The sequence below is a fragment of the Zychaea mexicana genome (genome assembly GCF_025766255.1).
Source record: "Zychaea mexicana strain RSA 1403 chromosome Unknown BDB00scaffold_119, whole genome shotgun sequence".
NCBI lineage: Eukaryota > Fungi > Mucoromycota > Mucoromycetes > Mucorales > Lichtheimiaceae > Zychaea > Zychaea mexicana.
In genome coordinates, this window is record NW_026516782.1 from 6,880 (window position 1) to 32,711 (window position 25,832).

The 25,832-nt window shown below is 41.4% G+C and overlaps 9 protein-coding genes across 9 annotated transcripts; 2 read left to right on the top strand and 7 right to left on the bottom strand.

Moving 5' to 3' along the window:
* Positions 1–478, bottom strand: BDB00DRAFT_877857 (uncharacterized protein; the record flags this gene model as incomplete). Its single annotated transcript, XM_053127664.1, has 2 exons — positions 1–376; positions 444–478. 2 exons carry the CDS (start codon positions 476–478, stop codon positions 1–3), a joined length of 411 nt encoding a protein of 136 aa, XP_052974278.1.
* Positions 479–867: 389 nt separating this feature from the next.
* BDB00DRAFT_734950 (uncharacterized protein) lies at positions 868–1,272 on the bottom strand (the record flags this gene model as incomplete). The annotated part of the gene is made up of 2 exons (XM_053118370.1): positions 868–998; positions 1,080–1,272. Coding segments are annotated over 2 exons (324 nt in total), but the record flags the coding sequence as incomplete, so codon positions are not given.
* Positions 1,273–8,854: 7,582 nt separating this feature from the next.
* Positions 8,855–10,513, top strand: BDB00DRAFT_792186 (uncharacterized protein; the record flags this gene model as incomplete). The annotated part of the gene is made up of 6 exons (XM_053121103.1): positions 8,855–9,104; positions 9,180–9,214; positions 9,287–9,452; positions 9,514–9,565; positions 9,642–10,283; positions 10,345–10,513. The coding sequence occupies 6 exons, from the start codon at positions 8,855–8,857 to the stop codon at positions 10,511–10,513; spliced, it is 1,314 nt and encodes a 437-aa protein (XP_052974280.1).
* A 365-nt stretch (positions 10,514–10,878) lies between these two features.
* BDB00DRAFT_725220 (ankyrin repeat-containing domain protein) lies at positions 10,879–11,458 on the bottom strand (the record flags this gene model as incomplete). The annotated part of the gene is made up of 3 exons (XM_053118231.1): positions 10,879–10,957; positions 11,057–11,239; positions 11,331–11,458. Coding segments are annotated over 3 exons (390 nt in total), but the record flags the coding sequence as incomplete, so codon positions are not given.
* A 1,611-nt stretch (positions 11,459–13,069) lies between these two features.
* Positions 13,070–13,713, bottom strand: BDB00DRAFT_850332 (uncharacterized protein; the record flags this gene model as incomplete). The annotated part of the gene is made up of 1 exon (XM_053125426.1): positions 13,070–13,713. A coding segment is annotated over exon 1 (248 nt), but the record flags the coding sequence as incomplete, so codon positions are not given.
* A 626-nt stretch (positions 13,714–14,339) lies between these two features.
* On the bottom strand, positions 14,340–16,658 carry BDB00DRAFT_850334 (uncharacterized protein). The gene is made up of 3 exons (XM_053125427.1): positions 15,931–16,658; positions 15,486–15,761; positions 14,340–15,280 (listed from the first exon to the last, which is right to left on the bottom strand). Exons 1-3 carry the CDS (start codon positions 16,384–16,386, stop codon positions 14,777–14,779), a joined length of 1,236 nt encoding a protein of 411 aa, XP_052974283.1. The 5' UTR covers positions 16,387–16,658; the 3' UTR covers positions 14,340–14,776.
* A 593-nt stretch (positions 16,659–17,251) lies between these two features.
* Positions 17,252–17,857, bottom strand: BDB00DRAFT_877863 (uncharacterized protein; the record flags this gene model as incomplete). The annotated part of the gene is made up of 2 exons (XM_053127665.1): positions 17,252–17,766; positions 17,845–17,857. The coding sequence occupies 2 exons, from the start codon at positions 17,855–17,857 to the stop codon at positions 17,252–17,254; spliced, it is 528 nt and encodes a 175-aa protein (XP_052974284.1).
* Positions 17,858–18,799: 942 nt separating this feature from the next.
* Positions 18,800–23,344, bottom strand: BDB00DRAFT_773325 (C2 domain-containing protein; the record flags this gene model as incomplete). The annotated part of the gene is made up of 15 exons (XM_053120091.1): positions 18,800–18,978; positions 19,168–19,367; positions 19,440–19,647; positions 19,718–19,790; positions 19,873–19,988; positions 20,063–20,125; positions 20,197–20,759; positions 20,829–20,909; positions 20,986–21,346; positions 21,420–21,830; positions 21,915–22,036; positions 22,101–22,449; positions 22,521–22,641; positions 22,724–23,026; positions 23,156–23,344. The coding sequence occupies 15 exons, from the start codon at positions 23,342–23,344 to the stop codon at positions 18,800–18,802; spliced, it is 3,339 nt and encodes a 1,112-aa protein (XP_052974285.1).
* Positions 23,345–24,457: 1,113 nt separating this feature from the next.
* On the top strand, positions 24,458–25,824 carry BDB00DRAFT_850343 (HAD-like domain-containing protein). Its single transcript, XM_053125428.1, has 4 exons — positions 24,458–24,589; positions 24,690–25,351; positions 25,458–25,508; positions 25,598–25,824. The coding sequence occupies exons 1-4, from the start codon at positions 24,486–24,488 to the stop codon at positions 25,666–25,668; spliced, it is 888 nt and encodes a 295-aa protein (XP_052974286.1). The 5' UTR covers positions 24,458–24,485; the 3' UTR covers positions 25,669–25,824.
* The last annotated feature ends 8 nt before the right edge of the window (positions 25,825–25,832 follow it).

Sequence of the window (25,832 nt, forward strand, 5' to 3'; positions counted from 1 at the left end):
TCAGCAACGAGCTACAAAATCCATCTCACTGCCATTTGCAACGATATCTCTTAAGGTGTCGTTGCGATACATGTTGAGGAAATCGAGAATTGTTCTTTGTACCCAATCTTCGTCAAAGTGAGTTCGAGGGTTAAAAAAGCCCAACTCAGTCACTGCCTTCCAGATGGTGTCAATGATATCGTCGCTCTTTCTCTCTGAATTCTCGCCATCAACAGTTGCAAGCGCCTTTTCACAGTGATCAAAAATGGATCGAACGCCATCACCAATTGCCAGAAGGCCTGGATCAGTTGCATCAATGATTCTTTTTAACTCTTCCTCTGTTAGTCGACCTTTCCAGCATGAATCTGTTGGATCGAGAATAAAAGAATGAACGAGGCTACAGATACGATGATATGAAAGTTAGTCATAGTAAATATACATGTGCAAATACATATATAACTCACTGTTCAAATTCATATTCGGTTCCAAATTCATACATGGAAAACAATCTTGTTTGCATTAAATGACCAAATTTCAGCTATTCATTTTATTTTCAAGTAAATCCATATAATTATCAATAATTGCTGTATTATCAAGATCTTCTTGCCAAATCCATTCATTATGTGAATCATCATAATCTTTCCATTTAACATAATATTTCATTCGTTTTTTAAATTTTCTATGTTTTATAATTCTTTCAACTTCAAAACTATCATCATCTGTATAATTATCATTTTCTATATCCATATTAATTATTGGTAATTCATTGCTATGATTATCATCAAAGTAGTTTCAAATAAATGCATCTTGTTGATTAGTCATATCTGTAATTCTTAATATATCAAATTCATATATAATGCTATTTATATTATTATTTCTATTAGGATTAGGATAATCAAAGTTTTCATTAACCCATAACAGATGATTTGGTTTATTAGGTATATTATATAACTGACAAAACTTTTGAATATTTAATAATAGAAGTGATAATTTTATTTGTACATTATATATTTTTAAATCTGTAACTTTTATAGTACTTTCATTATTATTAAACCTTTTGAATTTATTGCTAAGAAATCTAAGACATGATTCTATTTTACTTCTAAAACTTCCAAAAGTTTCATTGTATAGTAATTCATTATCATTTAAGTCTATATTTTTACTTTTTCTAATAGGAAACATAAAATTATTAAGATTTATTTTATCATTTCCTTTTCTATCGCAATTATCTATAGATTTTTTAATATAGTAGTAGTAACCACCATCAAATGCTATGCAATCATTTTCATTTAATTTATTTTCCAACTTCATATCTAAAAACATTTGCCCATCATTATAATTTCTGCATGGTTTACTATTAGATACATTAACTGCAAATTCATTAATATCATATATAACTTGTGTTTGTAAACCTGAATTTTTGAATTTATATGAATAAAAATTTCTTTTCTTTATATCTTTATCGTTACAATCTATACGACTATCATGACCATCTATAAATAAAGTCATATTTTTAAAGCCTATAGGATTAAGCTTTTCTGCATTTAATATTCTCAAAGTAGTGGATGAAAACATATTTTCTAATAATTCAGTTATAATTCTATTTAAAATCATTAAATGACTTTATAGAAAATTCATTTTTATCATAATTCTTTATACTGATAGTTTCTATGCTTATCTTTTTATTATTAAAGAAATTCAATTTTTATGTAAAAAGTAAAATTATTGCTCATGTCATGTCATATGATGAATTAAAAAGTCTTGGCAAAAAGTGTTGAAGATGAAAATAAAAAATAAAAATACAATGTATACTTATAAAATAATTGTTCATTTTTTGCTGTATGTTTTAGCATTTAATATATTATAGTGTTTTGAAAAATTTAAATATTCTCAATTCATTATATGTTTAATAAAATTTTTAAATTTATTTATAAATAAATGTTCTCCCATGATATCTTCGAGATAGATATCACTACTATTATCGTCTTTTCGTAATGGCCATTTGTCTTCGTTTTTCATTGCTTCGAATTTTTTTTGATACTGCTCTCTGTTTTCAGCACTCAAAGGACATGAGTCTGTCTTCGAGCTTTCAGCTGTAGAGAGGGATCTCTTGCTTGTAGTTGTTGGTGTTGCTGATAATGACACAATATTATTTGTTGTAGACGAGGCTCTGCTACTTCTTGTGTTTGCAGATTGGATCTCTGGTTCCACTCCATTTTGCTTCTATAAATCAAAAGTTAGAAATATCAAAGGCTTAATGTTATACGATATACATAGCGTAGATAGTTAGATACAATACTTTGAGAACATGTTGTAAATTATCATTCCAATTGGGTTGCTTCTTTGAAAATTTCTGTTCATGTATAAAATAGCAGTGTTAGATATTATCTGTGTTAGTGAACGCTTGTACTTGATACACATAGTAAAGTACTTTATGCACCTTTAAATTATAACTACGAATTGTGGTTATGAATCGTTGTTTCCATGTTTGTACAACTGCGTTTGGGTTCGGCATATCAATAAATTTTTTTTTGTCATGGTTATATAAACCAGCAAGACTTGGGATTCCTTCTTCATTTTCAATGTATTCCTTGATCACTAAATAATTTGTAATATGGTTGGTTCTGGGTTATCAATCCCTTTTAACATGATTCTAGTTTATACAATATATATTACTACGTTTTGTGATTTCTTCATTATGGCTTGGAGGTACTGTGGCTGCGGAATCTGACATTTTGTGGAAGGAAGTTAATGCTGTTATGCTTCGGCAACCGTTGCTGGGTTACAGCAAAAATAATTATGATGTAATAAATTGTGACGTAATCAATGGTGATAAATAACGACTTCGTTAAACACCCAAAAAACTTTTGGTGCATTTCTTCTATCAATGTATTTCTTATGAGGGTTTATCAGGGTAACAACCCAGCCCAAGTGATGTACGTGGAATAACTAGTATCGGGTTGTCCTTACTAGTCCCTCAGCGTGCACTGCGTTATCTTTTGTCTATTTGTTTCTTATGAGGGTTTATCAGGGTAACAACCCAGCCCAAGTGATGTACGTGGAATAACTAGTATCGGGTTGTCTTTACTAGTCCCTCAGCATGCATTGCGTTATTTTTCTTATGAGTCTATTCACAAGTCGATAATAAACAATTGCATTTTTTGAAATGTTCAACTCCAAACAGCTTTACTACTGGGTTACGATGTTTTTTTAATGAACGTTTTTCTAATATTGTAAAATAGGCTGTGTAGAGGCATAGGTTTACAGCTCAAGTTAGTCAATGGCAAGAAAAACAACGACATAGTAGGAGGAAAAATGGTATTATCTTGGTGTTGAAATGTTTGTGGATTCGTTGTCATCTGGTTATATGTCTTACATTCATTAGAAAGTGACTCACAGTATATTCTTTTTTTAATACAGAAACAGGCCACCAGTATGTTACTATCAAGTCGCATGGCTCTTTTCTTCATCAATAAATTATTCGACAAGTTGTTTGAGGGGTCTTTGTTGTTATCCTTATGTTCTAAAATCGAGTGGATAAGATGCTGGGTATTTTTTTATTGAATGCGTTGGAGTATTGTAGTGTTTACCAATGTAATATATATAATTGGGAAGTTGTGATATGATGGTCAAATTTTGACGAGAGTATTATATTATAAGTGTATGTTTTCTACATATGACAGGTCGGCTTCTAGGAGCGAGATGGCAGTAGAGCATCAATCTTGACCAACATGGAGGTGTCTGTGCAGTATCGCCATTCCGAGAAAACACACACACACGCACAAAAAAAATATATCGTGCTATACTTATCCATACTTCTACAATGAGACACAGGAGAGCCGAACACGCGGCCAGAGCAGAGCAGAGAATCGCAGCCAAGGCAAAAGCACTTCTTCTCGCTGAGAAATTAAAAGATCATTAGAGGGCTGCACACACTGTGCTATCTTCATTTTTGACACGGCATGTCCATCCTCCTCCATCCCAAGCTGGATGCAGCTATACTAACATTTGTTATGTCGTTTTACAGAAAAGATATAGACAGAGAGAGGTGGCTCTAAATTAATCCAAGTCCAAACAGACCACCGCAGAACCTGCCTTTAATAGAAAAAAAAAGTATCTATGAGCAGCTGTGTATACTTTTTGACATGTCAGGGCAGACATCTTTCTGGTTTTTCAAACACGCAAAGACAAACACAAGCACAAAATCCTTTCCAGCTATACTTACTGTTATGACATCCTTGGGTTGGAGGAAGAGAGCCTTGAGCTAAAAAGAGGAAAAGCAAGAAGGACACGACGACCAATTCTGAAAAGAATAAGAGAAGAAATGAGAGAGACTGCCATACTGCTCACCTTTGACACGTCATCCCCAGCACCCAGGCCATCCTACTCACCTACCAATGTTCAAGTCCCTTTTTGCTTATCTCTACTATCTGTTACTTGTCCGCCGGACACGATTAACCCAACCAGCATAAGGCGGAACCTGAAGTAGAAAGAAAAGAAGAAAGACCTTAAGCAGGCTGTTCTACATATGCAGCTACTTTTGACACGTCACGGCATCAGCACTCCCAACAGACACTCAGCTTCTCTCCAGCTCATGCTGACATTCCTTTTCCTACCGTACTCACAGCCGTTGCTTGAGCTTAAAGGTGGGGTGCAAATACCAAACCGAACCAACCGTTTCAAAAGGTCAGAATCCTACAGTAGTAGCAGAGAAGAAAGGAGGATAACATTAGTGGCTGTATGCTGTACACACACTTCTTAGACACATCAAAATTCAGATCTTCTTTCGTATATCACATCCAAATGCAAAAACTCAAAGTACACTTCACCCTTTCCATATCGTTCTTACACTTGCATTTCTGCTTTGAGAGCCAACGTGAAGGGGAGAAGGGCCAGGTTAAGACGAGAAGAAGGTCTGTGTCAAAAAAGAAAGAAAGTGAGATAAAGGATCTTGAGAAATCACTGTATACTCACGATCGGTTGCATACACTCTTCTCACTCACCACCATAAACATACTCTCTCCAATCCTCTAATCCGTTCCAATGATACTCACATTGAATAGCTTTGGCTTAGAAAAGTTGACGAGGAGGAAGAAGAGCGGCATGATTGCTGCGACCGCGCGGTTATATAGTAGTAATGATCACACATGCTACGCGGCATTTGAGCGAGTTCATTCTATCCTATCATATTACTCTCTGACGTTTATGACGCGCCGAGGTGTGTGAGTAGACGGGTATCGCATCGAGGAAAGACTCAAGGAGATAACCGTCATTAACACGACAGAAGCTCACTTCAAATCCTTCATCATCTGAGAAGTGTCATCGCTTTAAACACGCTGAATAGAAGTATCAATACAAGTATCAACGTATTCACTACACTATGTATATAGGAGTATCCAAGATCTCATGAGACATGACGGTCCCGCGCTTGCCAATGTTCCATTTGGTGAAAAAATCATGATCTTTGGCGTTGACTTTCGCTAGGTATTCAACATTGTATCCTCTCTTCTACTCTGCATTCTTTTACTACTGAGCGGTAGTACTTACATTAAAGTATCTGCATCAAACCTGATAACAGTTCCTTCCTGTGATACCAGATGATCGCGCTCGCAAATCGTACAGTAGTATCTAAATCGTTCATCAATTTGGCCCAGTGTCACCGTCCACCGCCTTGAAACCAACATGCGCGTCCAACAACCTGCCAACACCAATGACACAAACGAGCATGGCCAGTTCATGCAATTTTTACTTTGCGTTGGTGATGGTGCTGAGCTGTTGGTGCCAGCCACTGACGACAGAGTCCGGCTTCCGGATCGAATGCTCATGCCACATTACAACACGTACGAGCTCATAGAAGCCATTTACGGCAACCTCAACGCACCACATGTGGATCGTGGTTACCTCATCAGTCGCTCTATCTTAATTCCAGAGAATGTCGACGTCACAGCAATCAACGAATTGATACTCGACCATTTCCCAGGCACTGTACACGAATTCCAGAGCGCTTATACAGTGGATGATCCGGAAGATTAAACCACATACCCACCAGAGCTTCTGAATGCAATGAATCCATGAGACCTCCCACCACACTCGCTAAAACTCAAAGTCGGTTGCCCAGTCATGCTTTTGCGGAACTTGCATACCCAAAGTGGTCTCTGCAATAGGATACGGCCGATTGTACGCTCTTTCCAACGCTATGTACTTGAAGCAGAAATAGCCAGTGGACCTCATGCCGGCAACATCGTCTTAATCCCTCGCATAACACTCACACCTTCACAAACACGCTCCCCCATTCTATTTGAACGCCCGCAAGCCCTTGTTCGCTTGGCATTTGCAATAACCATCAATAAGGCACAGGGTCAAACTTTCAACACTGTTGGCCTCTACTTGCCTGAACCTCCTATCACCCACGGTCTATTTCATGTAGCCATGTCACGCGTCCGCACACCATCATCTATTAGAATCATGTTAGCTCCCGAGAACTCAAGTATCGCGGGTCAGCAAGGCCAAAACACCCGAAATGTTGTTTTCCATGAAGTTCTTCTCTAATTCTTTTTGTCGCCTATTCTCTTTTACCTTCTTATCACTACATTATCTTTTTCTACACTTCTTTTCGCATTGCATTTAAACTGGAGATAGTTAAGTATCCAACTTTGACGACTTTCTATGATAGACTACTTCTCACTGAACAATGATCTAGCTTTTGTTTCTGAAAACAGACAATAAGGATCCAATACCAAAACACTGATCCAACCTCGCTCTACAGGGGGGTTTGGGGGGGCCGTTCGGACGCGTTTCCGTTGAATGACACGGAGCGAAGCGGAGGGGCTCATTCATCCGAGCGAAGCGAGAAAGGACCGCTAGTAATGCTTAAAGTAATAATAATTTATTATTTAGTTTGAAGTTTATTTATTGGAAGGTCAATGACGGTATGCTTGTAGCGTTCTTGTCGTTTTTCTTGCAATGCGGAGATTATCAGAAAAAGCCCTCATAAGAGAGATGATGCTTTAACTGAAAATAGTTTTCTAGTGAGGGAAAAACATGCCAGATTAAATATGATATAGAGTACAGATACTTTTAATAAACAGAGAGTATATGTACCATAATAAATAGTGGGTTCATTAGACCGTATATAAGATATTTCCTATTAGTGCAGAAGGCTGGTTTGAAAAGAGGTACGTTTTAATGTAGTATATGCATTTTCTATAAAGAATATCAGAGCATACATGTTTATGCTGTACAATTCGCTTATTACAGTACTCTCCTCCTGTCATTGTATTGTTGGACATCGCAATCAATAAAGACAGCGATTGCTCTTCCTTAAAACCCTGGTTATAAAAGCTATGTAAGAATAGTAAATAAACACTGACATCGCGGTTGTTGCCGTAAAATGATAAGCTTTAATTCACTTATACTTTTGTTTGGGCCTATACACGGCAACATCTGGCTATGCGGTAATCTTGTCCATATCGATGGACAGGAAATAAACTTGTCTGGTACATCAACGATTTACCTCGTCTGGCAAAACAGTGACAGCTTAGTATCACAGAACTCTTTTTTTTGAAGAATCGAGGCATCTTGAAAACAGCATCGTGTGATATGTAGGTTGCCAGTAAACAGCCAGTATATTTATGTGACGTAGATGCAAAGTTTCAAAGCATGTTGAAAAATCAAAGGTGAGTACTGTAGCGATCAAATGTTTCTGCGAGCGTACAGCTTAGGCAACATGCTCTAGTATTTACCGGCTATCTTTGACAAAATAAAATTCTTAGGTTTTTGTCTTAAAAGGCACTACCGGAAGAACCCGACATTACGGCTATAAGGAACCTGCGGCAAAACCCATAGCTACATGGATTTGGTTCAGCTAATCTTAGAATAACTCCTCATCGCATTAGCATGATAGCAGCTACTAGAGTGAACTGCTGTTTGGAACATTGAGCGTTAAAAGCGGAATATGATATTCAAGAAATCTTACTCGCATACAACACTCACTCGCACACAATTCGTTGCATTTGCGATATATTAAGCTTGCACTTCATGTGCCTGCAGCATCAATTCTATTATTTAAGCAGACAACTTCAAGTAAATAACAGAAGTACTGTATCTTAAGTTCTCACATTGTGATCTCACAAGTATCATATTATACTGTCAGTTTCCGAGATACTCGTTTTTTCAAGCTTGTTGGAATGTAGTAGTATCTCACCTCTTGTTTTTTCATTGCCCTATTCAGCTAATACAAAATACCGTACCTTCGCTGTTGGCCAGCGCAAACTTCACTAGAAGCTGTACTTTATTAATTTACATGTATTATTTATGATATCGATTACTAAGAAGGATGCATATCGCTTCATCTACGCTTATGCATCATGATTTATTCTAATAGTTCGTTATAATCAGTCCGATGAGTAAGCATTCACCTATGATTATCGACAACTTTCGACTAAACTTTGAGGTCTTGTGACTAACTTGCTTACTCATTCAGCAAGGTTGATTGATCAAGTTGGTACCAATGACAATGTCAAAATTTTCGTGCCCTTCAAAAGGAATATCGGAAGAAAGAACGTTCTGGCAATATAAACAGCAAACTGCATGAACAGGCCCCCCTTCGGGCGCCGGTGTCGGATCTGTTACAATCCCGGAGTTGTAATCCGGTAGATCTTTTTTGCCAGGTGTATCCGAAACTCGACGGCGAGAAAGGGAATCTCTTTTTTTTACTCTCTCTCCACACACAATGCCAATTCGAGTACCACCAGAAGGCAAGTCTTTTGCTCTGCTATAAAAAGAGCAGAATAAGCAAGCTCTATATCACACACAGCTGTAGCAGGTCACTAACAGGTTAAGGAAAATATAACTGCGGTGTTTAATAGAGCTGCCTATGCTCGAGCAACTGCTGAACATAAAGAATCGCTTAACCGCGCTGAAACGGGATCGCTCAAGCTACCTGCGCACACAAGACATTCTACCGTTGAAAGACGAAACTGAAGAGCAGGTGGAAAAATTGAGCAAGGTTCGTGGCAATGTATTGTTCTCGGAGGATCGCTTGTCAAATCGCACCGACGACGTGCTGGACGAAGTATGTCAGCTGCTGAGCTTATCGTTTTTATGCTTGGGCAAGACTAGAGAAAGTAAAGTATTTTGTCTTACAAAAGAAGGGTATTATTTTTTCACTGGGCATGTTAACTTATTCCGAGAATTACCAGCACCTGCTGTGTACTCTCAGGTGATAGCTATCAAGGTAAGGAAAAACGAACATGCACGGGTCATGCATAAATTTTTCACAAAATTTAATATCTGCTTCTTCCAACAGCAATGCTTTGACAGATTGGAAGAATTTGGAATTTACGCTGAAGAGTTTCTGGAACCTTATGAGAAAAAGTTAAAAGAAATCGGACAAATTCTTGAAATCGACAATCGAGACCAGGTTATTCCCGAAACTGCTATGAAGATCGTCAACATCAAGTTTAAGCAGTGCAGTGAGTTGATCTTGCTTTTTCTTTATAAAGAAAAGTACATTTGCTAATTGGTGCTTTATAGAGCGCATCTATGAGAACTTGCTAGATACGATCCATGAAGTCTCTCCTGAACTGTAAGTGTGTGGATGTGGTTGTGCGATGTGTTCTTTATCTGTCCGTCGGTGTAACAAGATCTCTTCTGCTATCTAGTGTACCGGTACGCAACCAACTATTACGTGTCCGGCGTCATCTAGTATCCGTCGCATGCAGAAAGTCGTTCAAACAATCGGATTTATTAGGAGCCCAGGAGGAGTTGAATGAAATCGATCAGAAGAGAGTGGATGGCAAGTTCATGGGCAAAGACGGGGTCAGTATTCCACCAGGCCAGGCTGTTGTTGTCGGTCTCCTCGAGCAAATTTATGCATACGCACACGATCTGGTCCTTGTAGCGAGCAGCGACTTTTCACCTGCATTACAGACAATCCGTGAACGACTCGTTGAAATCAAGACTCAGCTGGAGCGACTTGAACTTACGCACAAATGGACATTGCGACAGACCGATCTATTCACGTACCAACATCAACTCCATGATATCGTCAGTATGCGATGCTCGGACGAGGAAAGCCCCAATTACGGCAAGTTTGTCGACGAGCGTGGTGAGGCCCCTGAAGGACAGACGGTGTTACTCTTTCTGCTTCAGAAATGCTATCGCATGATCCTTATTCTGCTGAATGAAAGCCTTCCGGTCTCAGAAGCACTGACGCCCATATATAATCAACTGTCCACCGTTCGTCAATGCTTGCTTGCAGTTAGAAATACTGGCGCACCTTGCTCTCCCGAAGAGCTCTACCCGTAAGTTTATATTTCCAAAGTATCTTCTCCGCTGTAGTACTGAACATTTTTTCGGGTGCAGATATCAAATGAAGTTGACAAGTATCGACAATTTACGCCGAGATGGCAAGTTCCATGATGACGAAGGACATATCCCTGAAGGACAAGCAATGTGCGTTTCGACGTTAGAGGAATGCTACAGCCTTTTGGATGAACTTCGTGACCAAAACCAAGGTAGCGAAAGCGCATAAAAACACCATCATCGTTATTTTCTAAATAAGATCCACCACAATCCCCACATAATTCATAATACACTTATGTACAGTAGCATAGCAACCAAAAACTTTTAAAGATAATTACTTTTTTTAAACTGGCAGTGGATGGGTTGGAAGGGTATTCGTATTTGTATTGAATCACACTACAAGGGAAAGAACACAAGACATCTCTATCGGTACAGGAGCTACTCTTAGTCGCTGGGCTGATCATCGTCCGAATGGACGTCGTCGTCATCGTGGGCGATATCCGAATCATCCTATTCGAAGAATAGATTAATACGACTTATTCCCTCTACATCCACTCTACATTCGTTTCCTACCATCTGATATGCGGTTGCACCTTGTTCTAGTAATTCCTTAAGCTCCTTGTTTTGGGGGTTCACCAATGTGATTGGCGTGAGCTTATTACGGTTCTCTATGCTAAAATTCTCTCAGCATAGTCTCTTCGCCGACCAAAAAGTCTCTGGTCCCCCAACCCAACATCCTTCTCTTTTCAGGTGTACAAGTTCAAAGACATACTTAGGGTCAGCACCGGCCTCAAGCAAAATCTCTACCATTGCAACCGCCATGGGGACGTCTTCACTTTGATGTTGCACTGCCTTATGCAAAGGTGTGTCTCCTTCAAGTCTATTTTTGACATCGAAATCAATGTCGTCAAGATTGACGAGCAGTTCAAGACAGCCAATGGAACCGAACTGGGCACTAGAACAAATATTGTACATTGCCTCGTTTTAAATATGCATAATTGTAACATTTCTTCCTTTTTTTTTTCTTTCCACCACACAGTACCTACGCGTAGTGAGCTGCTGTGTTACCGGCACCGTCGACGAAGTTAGGGTCACAACTTCCTTCTTTCAAAAGGTCGCCAAGGACATCTTCCTGATCGTTTCGGCAGGTCGAAAGCATCAATTTATCTATTGTTCACAAGTTAATCGTTGACTAGGAACAAAGTATGAAAGGGCACATTGAAAACGCTAACTTACTGTTGGTTGCACCCTCTTTGGTCATTTTATATGGCTATTCTGGAGAAAAAAGAACAAGTGCTCCAGGTTTACTGTGCTCCACTTTAAACAGCCTAATTCCGTCCCCAGCCAATGAGGAAACTACGTCGTACACATTTTGGTTGTCAAGTGGGGAGTTGCTCCAGCGCCGTTGAGGTACATAAAAATTCCCAGGTTATCGTTATACTTCGTGAATTCACCGTTCGTAAGTCTTTCCTCTTAATACAGTCATTTAAAATCGTCGATAGCAATACTTTAATCCAATGCCTTAGAATATATAACGTGCTTCCTTGTATAAAATTTGAAGAATATGCATGTATTTCATCGATTAGATAACATGGACAACAACTAACAAGTACTTCGTGCCAGCTTCAAATCTCTTGAACTTTACTGTCCTACGAATAAAAGGGGTTGGCGTACCTATATTTGTGTCCTTTCAAGCTGGTCTTGCATTAAATATCAGTAGTACCATTAGCACAACAGCTGAAACTTTGTATACTTTATGCTAATGTACTTTCTTCTGCAGTGTCCTGCAGAAGATTATATAGTGAACAAAGCCATATACTTGAGAAAGCTGGTATATACTTCTCTCAAGGTCGCTTACAAGTATAATGGGAAATGATGATGTCTGCTCTCACCGTTCTCGTCGTTTTTGAGACGACTTAACAGCATAGACGAAACACGTCTTAATGCGTGCCAATCTTGTTGCATATAAGTGTAACGAACTGAGTAAAGTTCACGATCAGTGTAGTTCTCTCTTTAGAACACCGATATTTCAGGCATTAGCGAGCCCGATGGAAATGGAAAACGTTGCACGAACTGTATGTATCACAGCAACAAAAATCTACATGTAGCTAGGGGATCATCTGTTCCCTACTGTCACTTTTTTGAATAACATTTGGGTCGAAATCGTTGAAATGACGAGGGCAGAATTCGTGCGCTCATACCATGGACGACACAATTAGTAGGAAGTGGAAACAATCATCAAGTGACAATACTATGCCAAATATACCTATCTTAAGGAACCTCCGATTCGTAGAAAACAGTCTACACATTTTCTGGCTTCTAATGGTACGAGTTCGTACAGCTGCCGTGAACGTGATTCACATATTACCGAATGACTGCTCTAATTCCTTCTGTGTATACACTTTAGGTGAGAGACAAAGTTATGCTATTAAACATTAATTATGGTATGATTTTACCATAAACGCGCTGTCGTCGACCATGCTTGTTAAAATGCCCGAAAATCTATACATTTTTTTGGATGATCAATGGCACAAAAAGAGTAAGCCGATTATGTATCATCTACAATAATAAGTGATATATATAATGTGTAGCGTTAATATGGTGTTTCTATATCGGTGATTACTATGAATCATGTATATGTGATAAACTCTAAGGAAGGACGAATCGAACGATAGTGGACACGCACATAAATACAATCTTCTACACGAAGTCATAATTTTTAACTGCCCGTACGTACCAAATAAGCGATCGATGTTTTTGCCATGTTACCAAAATTTCCAGGGCCCAGAAAACGCATGAAACATGTAGACAGCAGCGCCGTAATTGGTCACCAGCATTTGGCACCAGTCGTAGCGTTGTTAGCTATTCGACGCCGCCAATAGCATTATATAGACTCTGGGGTCCGTGACCGTTGCCTTGAAAGCTATGTCCGTGGTGAATGCGAATCGTTTGGAGTGAGTGTGCGATGAATAGTGCTTGCTATAACAGTCTTGCCGATAGATGGCTACTGAAGATATGCAGGAAGGCGAAGTTTGCATGATGGCGAGTAGAGCGAATGATACTTGGCACCTTAGCGTAAATCCCAAGCACATCATAGAATCACTGCTCATAGCAGTTGAAGCTGTCAATTCGTCAACGGGTGAGACATCGTGTATCCAGAGGCATTCGTTCTGTTATTTATTTGAAAGCAGTGGTAAGTGCAGCTGAAAAAATCGGATATTAGACTTCGACTTGTTGCTAGAAAAGGTGCAGCGACTGACAGCATGTTGAGATTACAAGAAATGTTACCACGCGTGACATAAGTGGACATTAGATAAACTCAAAAAAAAGCGACTGAAGTAGTCAATATCAGTACAGACTGTTTTCCCAAAAGTAAATTATTTATTAAAGACATGAAGCTGCTGTAAATCAAATTCCTGCTGTATTGATGAGCAACTATGTAGTGATCGAGAAATTTGTTAATGTAGCAGTTTTAATGATTATGATACATGCTATTGCTCTTTTATAAGCAAAGTAGCAATAATATATATGGTAGCTACATAGCCGCTCTCTACTTGAAAACCTGATGATTAATGTCGTTCTTAAGCATCGCTGTGTAGCTTCTGCTTCTCTCTAATTGATGACATACATATATAATTCAGTGCTAATAAAGCAAGCACTGCTCTGGCTCCAAATGATGTACTGATTGTCCTGCAATTTAATATGAAAGGCACATAGTATTAATTTTTTGAAATGGCATTACAGAGACTTTGTTGTAGAAGAACATTCTTTACTTCTTTGTATGATGTAACTGTACGCAATACTTGTATGAGAAGTAAATGAAACGAACGGTTGGATATGCTTATTAAAAACCTTCCATCTTGGCAATTCTTCCGTCTTTGTCAGTTTTTCCACGATTAGTGCATTGATATAAGGAATTAGAACATATAAACGGATTAAATTCTCAGATATGTTAATGAAGATCAAAATATATGCACATATCCCACACATACAAACAGCGGCAGAACCGCTGATAGTGAAATTAAAGCAAAAATGGCTACTATAATTATATGACAGTTGAGATTGATCCGATAATTTATGGTACAAGTGCACAATACTTTCTTTGTATTTAATAAGAATGGTTTTCATTCAAATGGAGAATGCTACATAATGTAATGTTAATTAGATAAATGAAAACTTTAGAGTAATATTATTAAATAAACGGTCGCATGGCTACATCTTGCACAAGGGGGTTCGAGGATGGATGATGGAGGAACAAAAACAAAGTATACTAAGGGGTAAAGAAAGGGGCAGGTTAGATAGGAAGTGGTGAAGCAAATAGCGACGAGTTGTAGCCGAAACCAGTACTTGTGACGAGAGATAGACTAGAACAATAAAGAAGGAAAGAAAAAGAGAATCTAAGAGCTTCTTCCTTTAATTTTTAGGGGACTTTTCTCGAGGGAAGAAGAGAGAAAATGGACCCTTTTAATGCTGTTTCTATTATGCTTGTTTTTTAAGCCATCAGACGGGCAACGCCCGCGAGTAAGGCGGCAAAGAGCATAAGGGACGGCATTGCGGATACAGAAACGGCAGAGCTAGGTGAGTTGGAAGCGCCAGGTACGACGCCAGAGCCAGTTGCAGTGCTTGCATTCTGGTTGACCTTTTGGTCAAAGCTGGGGAAAGTGACGACTTGTTCGATGTAGGGGTGCGAGATGTTCATGCATGTTGCAACGTCGACCACGTGCTTGTATGCATTTTTGATGGCTGGATAATTCTTGATTGCAAAGTCCATGGTCATGTTATTGATTTCGTGGCTCAGAACAATGTTGCCGCCGTTAGCAAAGGTGCCGTTTGAGCCCATGGTTATGAAATTTTGGTAGTTTTGATCGACAGTCTGAGGTGTCACACCCGGAGTCGTACCAGCTGCCCAGTCGTCGGTATCAAGATTCCAGAGGATTGCAGTGAAGTTGAGCTGTGTTGCAATCCAGCGAACTCGGTCATCTAGGTCGCCCAGGGCCTAAGATTATAGTAATAGTAAACCAATCGCCAATTAGTGAAAAAGACTCCCCGATCCTCTAGCGCATCTATGCTGTATGTCACCTTTCAACCCCCTCCCCTTCCCCACTTCCCCGTAATTCTGCTCTCCCTCTCAGAAAGGAGATACTATTTCGAGGCATGGAAATTGAGAGTAGAATCAAAAAGCGAAGGGCTGTTCAACTTACAGGACGCCAGTAGAGAGGGGTAACACCCGTGACGTACTTGATGGCCTTGGCTGAATAGTACAGTTCTGCAAGAACCTCCTGGTTGTTTAGCGTAGTCATCATCTTGTGGGACCAGGTATGACCTGCAATGTGGTGGCCGTCCTTGACACCGCGCAGTGCGCCATAAGGCCAGTTGAGAACGTTAGAGCCAATGTAGAACATTGAGGCTTGCTGGTTGTTTTGTTGTAAAAAGTCGTAGAAGGCATTGTGCGAGCAATTGGGTCCGTCATCAAATGTCTAAATGATTTTTATATCCTTGCTTAGTCAATTCTCTTGTATCTTGTAGATGACACAGACACAAACACAAACACACGCGTATGTGAACAGAAAAAAAAAGGAGAAGCTAGCAAAAAATAACAGATCGCACTAAGGAGGCACGTATTCAACAAAATGGAGTAGCACTTACAAGACCCCAAGTTTCAGGCTCTGGACAACGGCTGATATCGGCGTAGATGCCTTCATGCTTGGGCGTTGTGCACTGGCTGGAGGACCACCAGCAGTCGGGATCGTTCTTAGCGTCATATCCGACCATGTTCAAACCACCAGCAGCGGTTGCTGTGCGCACGGGGATGTTGGGAGCTTTTGTCCAGTCGATGGAGTTGTACAATTGTTGGAACTCTTGGCTGGTGTTCATGTTGTTGCTTGTAGCAACGTCCCAGTTGGTGGGCCATTCGGCCGGATTGACGGTGTAATCAGAGTTGTAAAACTGGCATTCGGTCGCTACGTCCCCAGAGGTTGTCTGGGGGATGTCAGGCATCGAGATATTGGTCGGATCGGTCTTGGTGGCTGAGAAGTTTGTCTTGACCTCAGCATGAGCGAGCCCAAGCATGCAGGCTAACAGGGCGAGGTAGTAATGAATCATCTTCTTTGCCAGTACGAGTTAGTGATAGAAGAAAGAAGCAATATATGAAGAAAACAAGTGGATCGGTGTAGAGAAAGAAAAGGAAACGAAGAAAGCAGCTAACCCTCGCGAAATTTATAAGGCGCGGGCAAGAAGGGGGGGGAGGGAACTTCCACTTTTTTACTTTATATTAAGAGCAACCATAGAGACTATGTATGATGTGGTGGATTATCATATTTCGAGTGTGGATGGCTTCTCCTTTGGAGCGCGCTTAATTGACTAGCTGTTTTTTGATAAAAAGTACATTTGTGGCATCAATTGCGTTCAAGCTAAGTTTATAGAAAAATGTTCTCTAAATTTAGCAAAAATTCTATGTTTGTTGTTGTCACTAGACTGGAAAAAAATTAAAGGATCGGTGCGAGACTTCATCGTCAAACAGAATGCCGGTGGGGGAAAGACACATCATGCACGCACTACGCATATCACGCAATCACAGAGCATCGTCATAGCAACAAACAGTACGGATCCGCCGTGTGTTGCAGATTTTGTCGTCTTCAGTACAGAAGCTTTTGATGGCTAGCTTGTTACGGACAGTACACCCTGACAATAGTGTGAACACAAATTCTGTAGTCAAAACAACTTTGTGCTGGATATATTTTATCCGTGCTGGTATAATGTAGCATCTCTGCTATGCGGTTTCGGAAATCCAGCCGAACAGGGCAATCAGAATCAGAATAGCCAAAAAATAAATATGGTACAAGATGTAGAAAAAATACACATATGCAGCTAAATTCGGGGGAAAGCAGGCACAAGAAAGAGAGCGCGAGCGAGAACGACAGCCATACAGGGAGGAGGATATGTATGATACGGAATACATTACAGATTGTCACAAATTACTTTTCAGGGCCACACCACACTTTGAACAGCAGGTGCCACTGACCCTCTTGACGAAGAGACCACAATCGCCACACCAGACATGGTCCATCAATTCCAGCAGTTCCGGCTGCGGAGTGAACCCCGTCCGTCGCATCCAGACCGACGACGGTGGTCGGAGCGGGGGCGGTTGCGGCAGGATTACTCCATCGGCGTAGTAGTGGTATACATCAGTCTGTTGTTGTCGTTTGTCGCTCTCCAGTATGTCAGAGTTACGCCGTGAATAGGATTCTTGCAGTGGTGCGAATAGGAAGCCGCATGCGAGGCAGGTTAGCTCGTTCGCAGGTGACGGTGGCGATGTTGAAGGTGGTGGTGCTTGGCGTTCTTTTCTCGGTATACAGCAAAGCAACCGGTCTAGTATTCGCCACTTTTTGTTATTTTTATGATTATTCACAGCTACCGCGTCTTCGTGACAAGCCGGACAATAAGTGCCGATAGGGATGACTGCGTTGCTCGGTTCGTTTGGATCTAATACAAGCGTATGGAGGAGAGGAAGGTTATTCTATTTCATGTAGTATACGTTTAGGCTTATTGTTTTCGCCAAACCTCGAAACCGCATTATTATTGTGTACACTACAGCGTTGAAAGAGGGAGAAAGGTAGAGAAAGACTAGGCTACAAAGGAAGAGGGGGGAGGTACAAAGGGTAAATTGTGCCAGTACTTTTTTCAAGTATCCCGGAAACAGATGGTGTAACAAGGTCCCGGAAAAAAAAAGAGGGCCACGTTTCGTATACATAGAAAGAACTAGCCTAAAATAGTCTACTGAGGCGAAGGAGCTAGAATTACATGTACAAAAATACTACGGAGTAAATTGTAAAGAGGCTTCTCTTCTGCGCCCAACTGAAAAAAAAGTCGTCAATAGGTCATCTTGCTAAAATAGATACTGTTCGATCGTCAAAACATGGGTAACAACGCAGCGCGTGCGACCACGATAAGCAAAGCCCAGTGGAGCCTCTATCTAAAAAAGGGTTTGCTGTTGTGTGTATCATGCAAATGATAACATATGCTATTCAGATGGAGTCAGTAACAAATAACAAACCTACTGTTAATTATTACTACTGTTATCAATCTAGTGCACCAGGCAATCGCATGTCTTGCAAAGATTTATATAAAAACACACAAGGACTATTATGCTGTCGATCCATTCCCCATCGTCATAGCCTGTAACTGCTGTGACACACGCGCATGACCATGATGCTATTTTTAAGATATGTTATACGGACAAATATAGAGCTTCTTAAAACTGCCAACCGATCTGATGTCGGCAAACCTGATACTGTAGTATGCAGAGGCCATGTAAATACTTGCGATGCTTAATATAATAGATTCGCTGTATCCTCTGTATCCTCTGCAGCAATATTCATCGACGATCATTGACGATGATAAAAGGCTTGGTATAAACAAACAGTACGCACAAATCTAAAGCACAAGCGAGGGTTTGTGCATTGAGAACATATTGTTTATTTGGATGCACCTGTACTCGTACAGACGACATATCGGCTTACTGTGGTGAAAATTCCAAAACAATGTGAATTTCTCCACTGCCAATGGGATCCAATGGAAGCCAGCGATCGCTTCGTGTTTGATCAGGACGAATGAGATCCCAGATATTCCATCGACTATCGCCAAGATCCACTGCACGGCTAAAACGATTATAATCCTTGATCTTAAACCGTATAGCTGTAGGTTGACCTGATATCTCATTCACGAAGGACTCTTCCCTGAAACAGAAAAGAATTTGATGTTATTTTTCCCTCGCGTTATTGTTGTAAGACTCTCTTTCTTACCATGTGGGTGCCAATGTTTTGGATATTGTTTTAGTCTTGTATACCGGCTGACCACCGATACGCACGCGTACATAAGGATCACTGGTTCCTGACTTATCCACACCCTGAAGTCCTCGTGCTTCAATGATACGAACCGTAAGCTGACCGTCAACACCGACTGTATCCGACAAACCATTTCCATTATCAATCGTTGTCGCTATCGATCCAAGATCGGTGCTGCTCCGTTGGAGGATTCCAGATCCTGCCTCTGATGCTGTGCGACTATGCATTCCACCACCTTCACTAAGTGCAAGGCTGGACATGGATTTCATCGGTTTGGGTCCATTGGCTAGGTCTCCTAGTCCACTGCTAGACGCTGACGACATGCTGGTGCTCGTGCCAATTCGTGTAGTGCTGCCCAAGACGGACGTTTGTGTTTTTCTCTTTACCAGAAGTTGTGGCTGCCACAAGAAACGTACACGGATGCTACCCGTAACACCAGCTACACCATCCAACGGAATATTGACATCCTTGGATGCAAAACTTTCAACCATGTCACCGCGAAGCGTAATGCCACCCGAACCTAACAGAAAAAATAACAAGATTAAGCTTTTGGTTTTTTTCCTTTAATTTACATGACATTTTTGTGTTACCGATGGGCTCATCGCCTTGAATTTGGTTCCAGTCAAACACTTCGATACGGAAACTTGCAGTAACACGTGAGTGCTATCATCACAAACCAGCCATCAATAACCTTTTTTACATATCGTGCAAACCTTTCGCAGAACTCGTAAATTTGGGCACTTACAATGGGCACAGTAAATTGCTCGTTTTTCCAAACAGGATTTAAAGTCTTCTTTACAACTCCACTCTTGTGTACGCGGTCACCATTGACAGTAAACACGACATATGGATCACTTGTACCTATAACATATATCCAATTGAATAAAGAAAAGAAGCTTGATGTAAACACATATATATATATTTATACAACTTACCGGACTTATCAGCGGCTTTAAGATCAACACCACGAATCAGAGACGCCGTCAGTGTTCCTTGATCTAATAGTAATTGTGTCGCTGTGAGTTTATACAGCGAATATACCTATTTTTAGATGCTCTTCAAAACGTACTATCGATGCTTTCATCAGGGCTTAAAATGAAGCTACTCATGGGTATATAATCGAAGCTGAGACGAATACGACCTGGATTTTCAGTACCGCCGCCAAAGAGACTGAACCATTCACTGTTGTCGCCATCGTCATTCGCACCTCTCTCTTGATTGCCGCGTCGTTTATTTTGGATATGGCGAATAATGCCTTTGGTACCATCAATCCAGTAGCCAATCTTGGTATCGTCCTTTTCATCCGACGTAGCAGGCTTCACCTCGATTGCCAGACGTGAGATATCAGCCTCTTTAATAAACACATCTGTCGTTTCATTGAACGATAGTTTACGGCCCTTCAATCGAGCAGTTTTGTATTGTGGAAGAAGAGCATCTGCAACAACTTGACAGTATGCATAAACATGTCGTGAAAACTCGACTTCGTGGATTTTGATACGCAAGACACCAGAGGAATATGCAGCCAGATCGACCAAATCATCGGGTGTATATTTAATAAAGCTGCCGTGAAGGTCTTGGAGAGGTAAGCCAGAGCCGTCTTGGTCAAGTCCATTCTCGGTATCTTGACCGGGGCTGTCAGCAGGATTAGGCGATTCTGGATCCTGCTTTTCGATTATAGGCGATTGTCGTGATTTCGGTAACGTCAGTGTAGGGTGGAACTCTGCTCTGTAGCGCAGCTCCCCCTTTCCAGGTCGACGATCAGCAGATCGAAGCATAGTCCATCTGCTTAGAAAGCAAAAGTTAATCAAAGAGAAAAAACACGGATCCTATATGTAACATATATCTGGTGATACTTAACTGGTCAATTACAGCATCCGTTGCTTCGTACCACTTGTCCGGATTCTCACTCTGATCACCAACGCGCAGCTGGACAAGATCCTTCAAGCTAAGTTCAACCAGGCCAAGCGACTTGTCGCGCGTTTTGGCGTTCCAGTCCATGACTTCGAGCACAAGATCTTCCTTGGGTGTGTGAACGGGCACATAGAGGGTTTCACCCCACTCGGGCGAAAGGTTGTTGTCAATAACATTCGTGCGTTCGCGGATTTGGTAGCCCGATAATACTCGGACGTATGGGTCAGATTTGCCAGAAGCGACATTTTCAACATTGCGCAGGTCCCGTGCTTCCCAGAACGTGAGTCGCATCACACCGATAGGAGGTGCTACACAGAAACAGCAAAGTTAGGCTTCTTTTCCTTCTCATTCTAACTAACTATTGATTTCCCTAATATATACCGTCGTAACCATGGCGGCCGATTCCATCACGAAGTCCTGACATAATGACTGGCTTCCATTGTGCACTTAATCGAACGTATCCGACTGATTCATCATGCATTGATAGTGGCCACCATCCTTCATTTTCTTCTTGGAACTGAAGCATTTCACTCAGATGGGCAGACCAAACACCTAAGAGCACGTCCTTGTGCACGGTGCTACGATCCTTGACCTCGACACGGACAAACACTTCGCTCTTGTCAAGAATGGCAGTCTCGCCGGGAACTTCAAAAACTGGGCTAATGTTGCGCCATGCTGGTGACGTGCGGATACGCTCCTCTCCGTTAATGATGACACGGACATAAGGCAGCATGCGCGAAGGACCTTGTAAGTTCTGACATTCATGCACTGTAACGCGAAGGATAGCTGAGTCTATGGACATAAACGGTTTAGTATCTTCAACACATTACATGTATATTATGCATACTTGTTTGTTGTTTGCGCTGGAACACTTACTTGATTCAGGTGCAGGATCTACTGTGCCATCTTCATGCTTGACAGGCTTGGATACTGGGAAATAACGCATATCCACCTTCAGGTCACTGATTGCGTTACCCTTGTGCAACAGTGCCAGATCACTAAAAAAAAAAGATGCGACTTAGAATCGAATAGTTTCTCCTCTATTTTCAAAAAAAAACATACAGTCCCTCTTGCTCGTAGCGATCCTCATCGTCCAGTTCCCGCAAATCAAAGTATCCTGTAGCTACTCTGTCATCTTCAGCATCCGGATTCTTTGTCTGAGAACATAGCTCAAGACAAAGTTGGGCGTTCAAATTATTCAACAGCAAAAATCGCGTTTCGTTCCAATCCGGCTTCATTGTGCTTGAGCGTACACTGGTACGACCGAGCTCTTGGGTAGTGTCAAGCGAAAATCGCACATATGGATTGAGTGTGTGCTTTGGCCGTGTTGCAAACGGCCCACCATCGCTATTGGCTGGGTCCAATGCTGTTGCATCATATACAGTGACTGCCAAGATACCGTTTGCTTGGGCTGTATCAAAAAGAGAGTAGAGTTAATACAACACATGAAAAGCGTAAAATGACGAAATAGTGTAAAATTACAGATATCGTGCTCTCCGGAAAAGAACTTTTCTACATCAAACGTAAATACGTTTGGGAGGTACATCATGGGGCCTAGAATAGCGTGCGCTTGATCGCGAACAAACGTTTGCAGGCCTGGAATCTGAGAACATTATTCAGCAACATTGCCCCCACATTATGCTATTTACCAAACCTAATTGCAACGAAAAGCCTAAAAGACTTACCACGTTAACATCGATACCCAAATTGTCTGTACCGAATGGGCGCAGGTTGTAATCAAAGTCAGGCTTCTCCAAAAAGCAGGCTTCGAAAACCTTTGCATAAGGGAACTTATTCATGAAGCGGATCTGGACACGCATATGGCCGTGGAACGAGATATCCTCGACTTGAACAGGCAACACAGCACCCATCAGGTTCTTTGTCATGTGGATGTTGATCTTGATTTTTGGATTCACCTGTCTGTCCAACTCGCCCGGAGTCAAGTCCGAGCGATCGCTCGGGATAAATGACACCCGCCAATCCATGCACTAACCAAGTAGAACATAAGATTACGCATGCTTGCTGTTGAGTAACCGTTCTACCAGAATCCCCCATGCCGCTACCCCCGATAGCAAGAGTCTAAAGGGCATTCTGAGATGTCTTCTCGGTCTCCTTACCACAGTATCCGGATCTGTGTTCAAGTAGGTTTTGACACTCTCAATCCGAAAAGGCTTTGTGCCAAGTGTGAGGGTTGTCAGTTTCACCGACTCCACAAATGGTGGTAAGTACTCGCCAATGACGGCATCCAAGTTTTCCAGAATAAGGGAGCATAGCACAGGCTCGAAAATAAGCCAGAATTTGCCCATAAACGCATTCATCCATTCGACAGGCTCTTCGTCGGCTTCCATGTTCATCTTGGATAGTTCACCCTGTAGATTGTTTCGTTCGTTTCGACGATAACGACGCGTGCTTGCTTGGAAATAAATTGCTACAGGGCAACAATACGATTATTACATCCAATTCTTTCCATATACTGTATGACCAGGACTAACAGAATCTTTACCAAAAACAAAACAAAACCCAAGCACAACGCCTAGCTCGCCTCCTAGCTTTCCCAAAAGAAACGCAAAGAGAGCCGTCGCAAGCAGCGCTGCGATGTTATGGTACCACTCGCCATAGAACGCGCCGGGTATTTTCTCCTCAATAAGGTCCTGCAGCGTGGTAAAGGCCTTTGCCGTGTTGGTGCTACTTGCTAGACTGACGAACGACGGGTCTAGCCAAGAAGCTACGTTTGAATGAGCCAGTGCGGGAAAGGCCCCTATTGTTGGCAACAGAGTTTCTTGGGAGAGGTTGGTGCTTGCATAAGAATCGTCGGGGGCAGTAGCAGCCAAAGTGTCTTTCTTGTCAGCATTTAGGTTAGATTTGTCTCTACTGATAGTGCCTTCGTCATGCTCCATGCTTAACGGTGCGGAAAGGATTTTGAAAATGAAAAGGTCAATATTTTATGGCGCGTTCACTTTTTTTTTCTCTTCAGCACAAGAGGAGGTGAGAGGGGGGCAAAACGGCAAAGCAACAATACAATAATTGTCTCCATTGGGCAGTACTCCGAACAGTTCTACATACTAGCCAAGCATAATAATTGAAAAGCAAGAGTAATAAGGAGGGTGCTGCCTTACTACCACGATACATAATACAAGCTGGTTTTATTATCATCTTACAAGAAATCTTGTTACTCCTCTTCCAACCCTTCCCCCCCCCCTTTTTATCGTCGCCTTATTCGCGAATGTGTTTCTCTTTCATTTTTCTGCATGCAGAAACAGATAAATACATCCGTCTGCTAGCTACATAATCTTGTCAAGTTGCACTCGACGTTGTTCCGAAATCTCCATCGAATCAGGGAGTCACTCGAATGAACGTTGTGTCACCCACGATATATAATAAGTTTTCATTCTTTTCGCTTGAAATCCGATGTTCTTTCTCTTTCACACTCTCCTCCGCAATACATTCATGTCGCCCACTACCACAGCCGCTAACCCGCCTGTCGATCTCAGCAAGGTCCGCCTTGTTGCCTCTGACCTGGATGGTACCTTAATCGTAGGCAGCTTCAACGGGTATGTCTGAAGATTGCTGATATCATCCAGTGAGCACTGCAACCAAACTAACGTGGTTTTTTTTTCTGACACCATAATCTTTTTTGTTCGACTATCTAAGCGGTAATTTGACTCAAAGAACCATTGATGTGCTCCACGCACTCGAAAAGAAAGGTATCCGCATTGTGTTTGCCTCAGGACGACCTACACGGACCATGATCCCTGCAGTGGAGCAAGCCGGACTGTCCAACTTGATGGTGATCTGCTGCAACGGCGCACAGGTCGTCGACAGCCACACCAAGACGATTGTCAAGAAATTCTCCATTCCAGCACATCATGTGCAGGAGATTGTGACCAAAGTCAAGGCTGCCCTGGGCGATGAGGCCTTTATTGGAGTAGAGTGTGACGCTCAATTCAAGTGCGAGCAAGGTTACGCCGACAAGCGCCGTCCTTTCATGAACCACGCACACGTCATTGTCGAGGATCCCCGAACGGACTTTTTCCAGACCGAAGAAGATACGGTTGAAAAGATCATCATTGTCCACAAGACCTGGCCAGCTGATCAGCTCAATGCTTATCTTTTGGAGCACGTCTTTTCTGAGAAATCGTGGATGGATGTGATCTACCCGACCTTTTCGAGTATGCATTTTGTAGAGATTTCCGCTGCCGGCGTTTCCAAAGCAACGGCGATCCAGTATCTCTGCGAAAAACTGGATGTCGCAAAGGAAGAGGTCATTGCGTTTGGTGATATGCCCAATGATATCGAAATGATCAAGTTTGCTGGTAAATTTTAATTGATTGCATGCAGGAGCAAAAGAAGCGGGATGTTGTGCGTGTGAGTGTGTCCGCGTGCTTAGTGCTAAAGATGACTTCACTCCTTTTTTGACAGGTATCGGCGTTGCAATGGGAAATGCACACGCAAAAGTCCAGGAACTTGCTGGTAAGATTGCTTGCGTTTATTCAGGGGTGTGTGGTCGTGAATGCTTATGGATACTTGACTAAAATGCTGTCAATTGTCCTACGACTTAGACATGGTTACTGTAAACAACGTTGACGATGGCGTTGCTGTTGTCCTGGAAAAGATGCTTGCACAATTATAATAACTTTTGCCCCCAATTATCATCCCCTCCCTTTTCCCTCATTCTTGTTATTCTGCTCATTCCCGCCCTGTTCTCTTCTCTCCGTGTATAATTTGAGAAATATATAACCCACGATCTGCATTAAGATCTTGGTTTTCTTGCAAAATTGGACATCATTGCCAAAT

What these genes read in the sequence shown, in the direction of transcription:
- BDB00DRAFT_850343 (XM_053125428.1), top strand. Translation starts at nt 24,486, where the DNA reads ATGTCGCCCACTACCACAGCCGCTAACCCGCCTGTCGATCTCAGCAAG. An exon ending in ATCGTAGGCAGCTTCAACGG is followed by an intron (nt 24,590 to 24,689) that starts GTATGTCTGAAG and finishes CGACTATCTAAG; the next exon opens with CGGTAATTTGACTCAAAGAA. An exon ending in AAAAGTCCAGGAACTTGCTG is followed by an intron (nt 25,509 to 25,597) that starts GTAAGATTGCTT and finishes CCTACGACTTAG; the next exon opens with ACATGGTTACTGTAAACAAC.
- BDB00DRAFT_850334 (XM_053125427.1), bottom strand. Translation starts at nt 16,386, where the DNA reads ATGATTCATTACTACCTCGCCCTGTTAGCCTGCATGCTTGGGCTCGCT. An exon ending in AGCCTGAAACTTGGGGTCTT is followed by an intron (nt 15,762 to 15,930) that starts GTAAGTGCTACT and finishes AAAATCATTTAG; the next exon opens with ACATTTGATGACGGACCCAA. An exon ending in CCCCTCTCTACTGGCGTCCT is followed by an intron (nt 15,281 to 15,485) that starts GTAAGTTGAACA and finishes CTATAATCTTAG; the next exon opens with GCCCTGGGCGACCTAGATGA.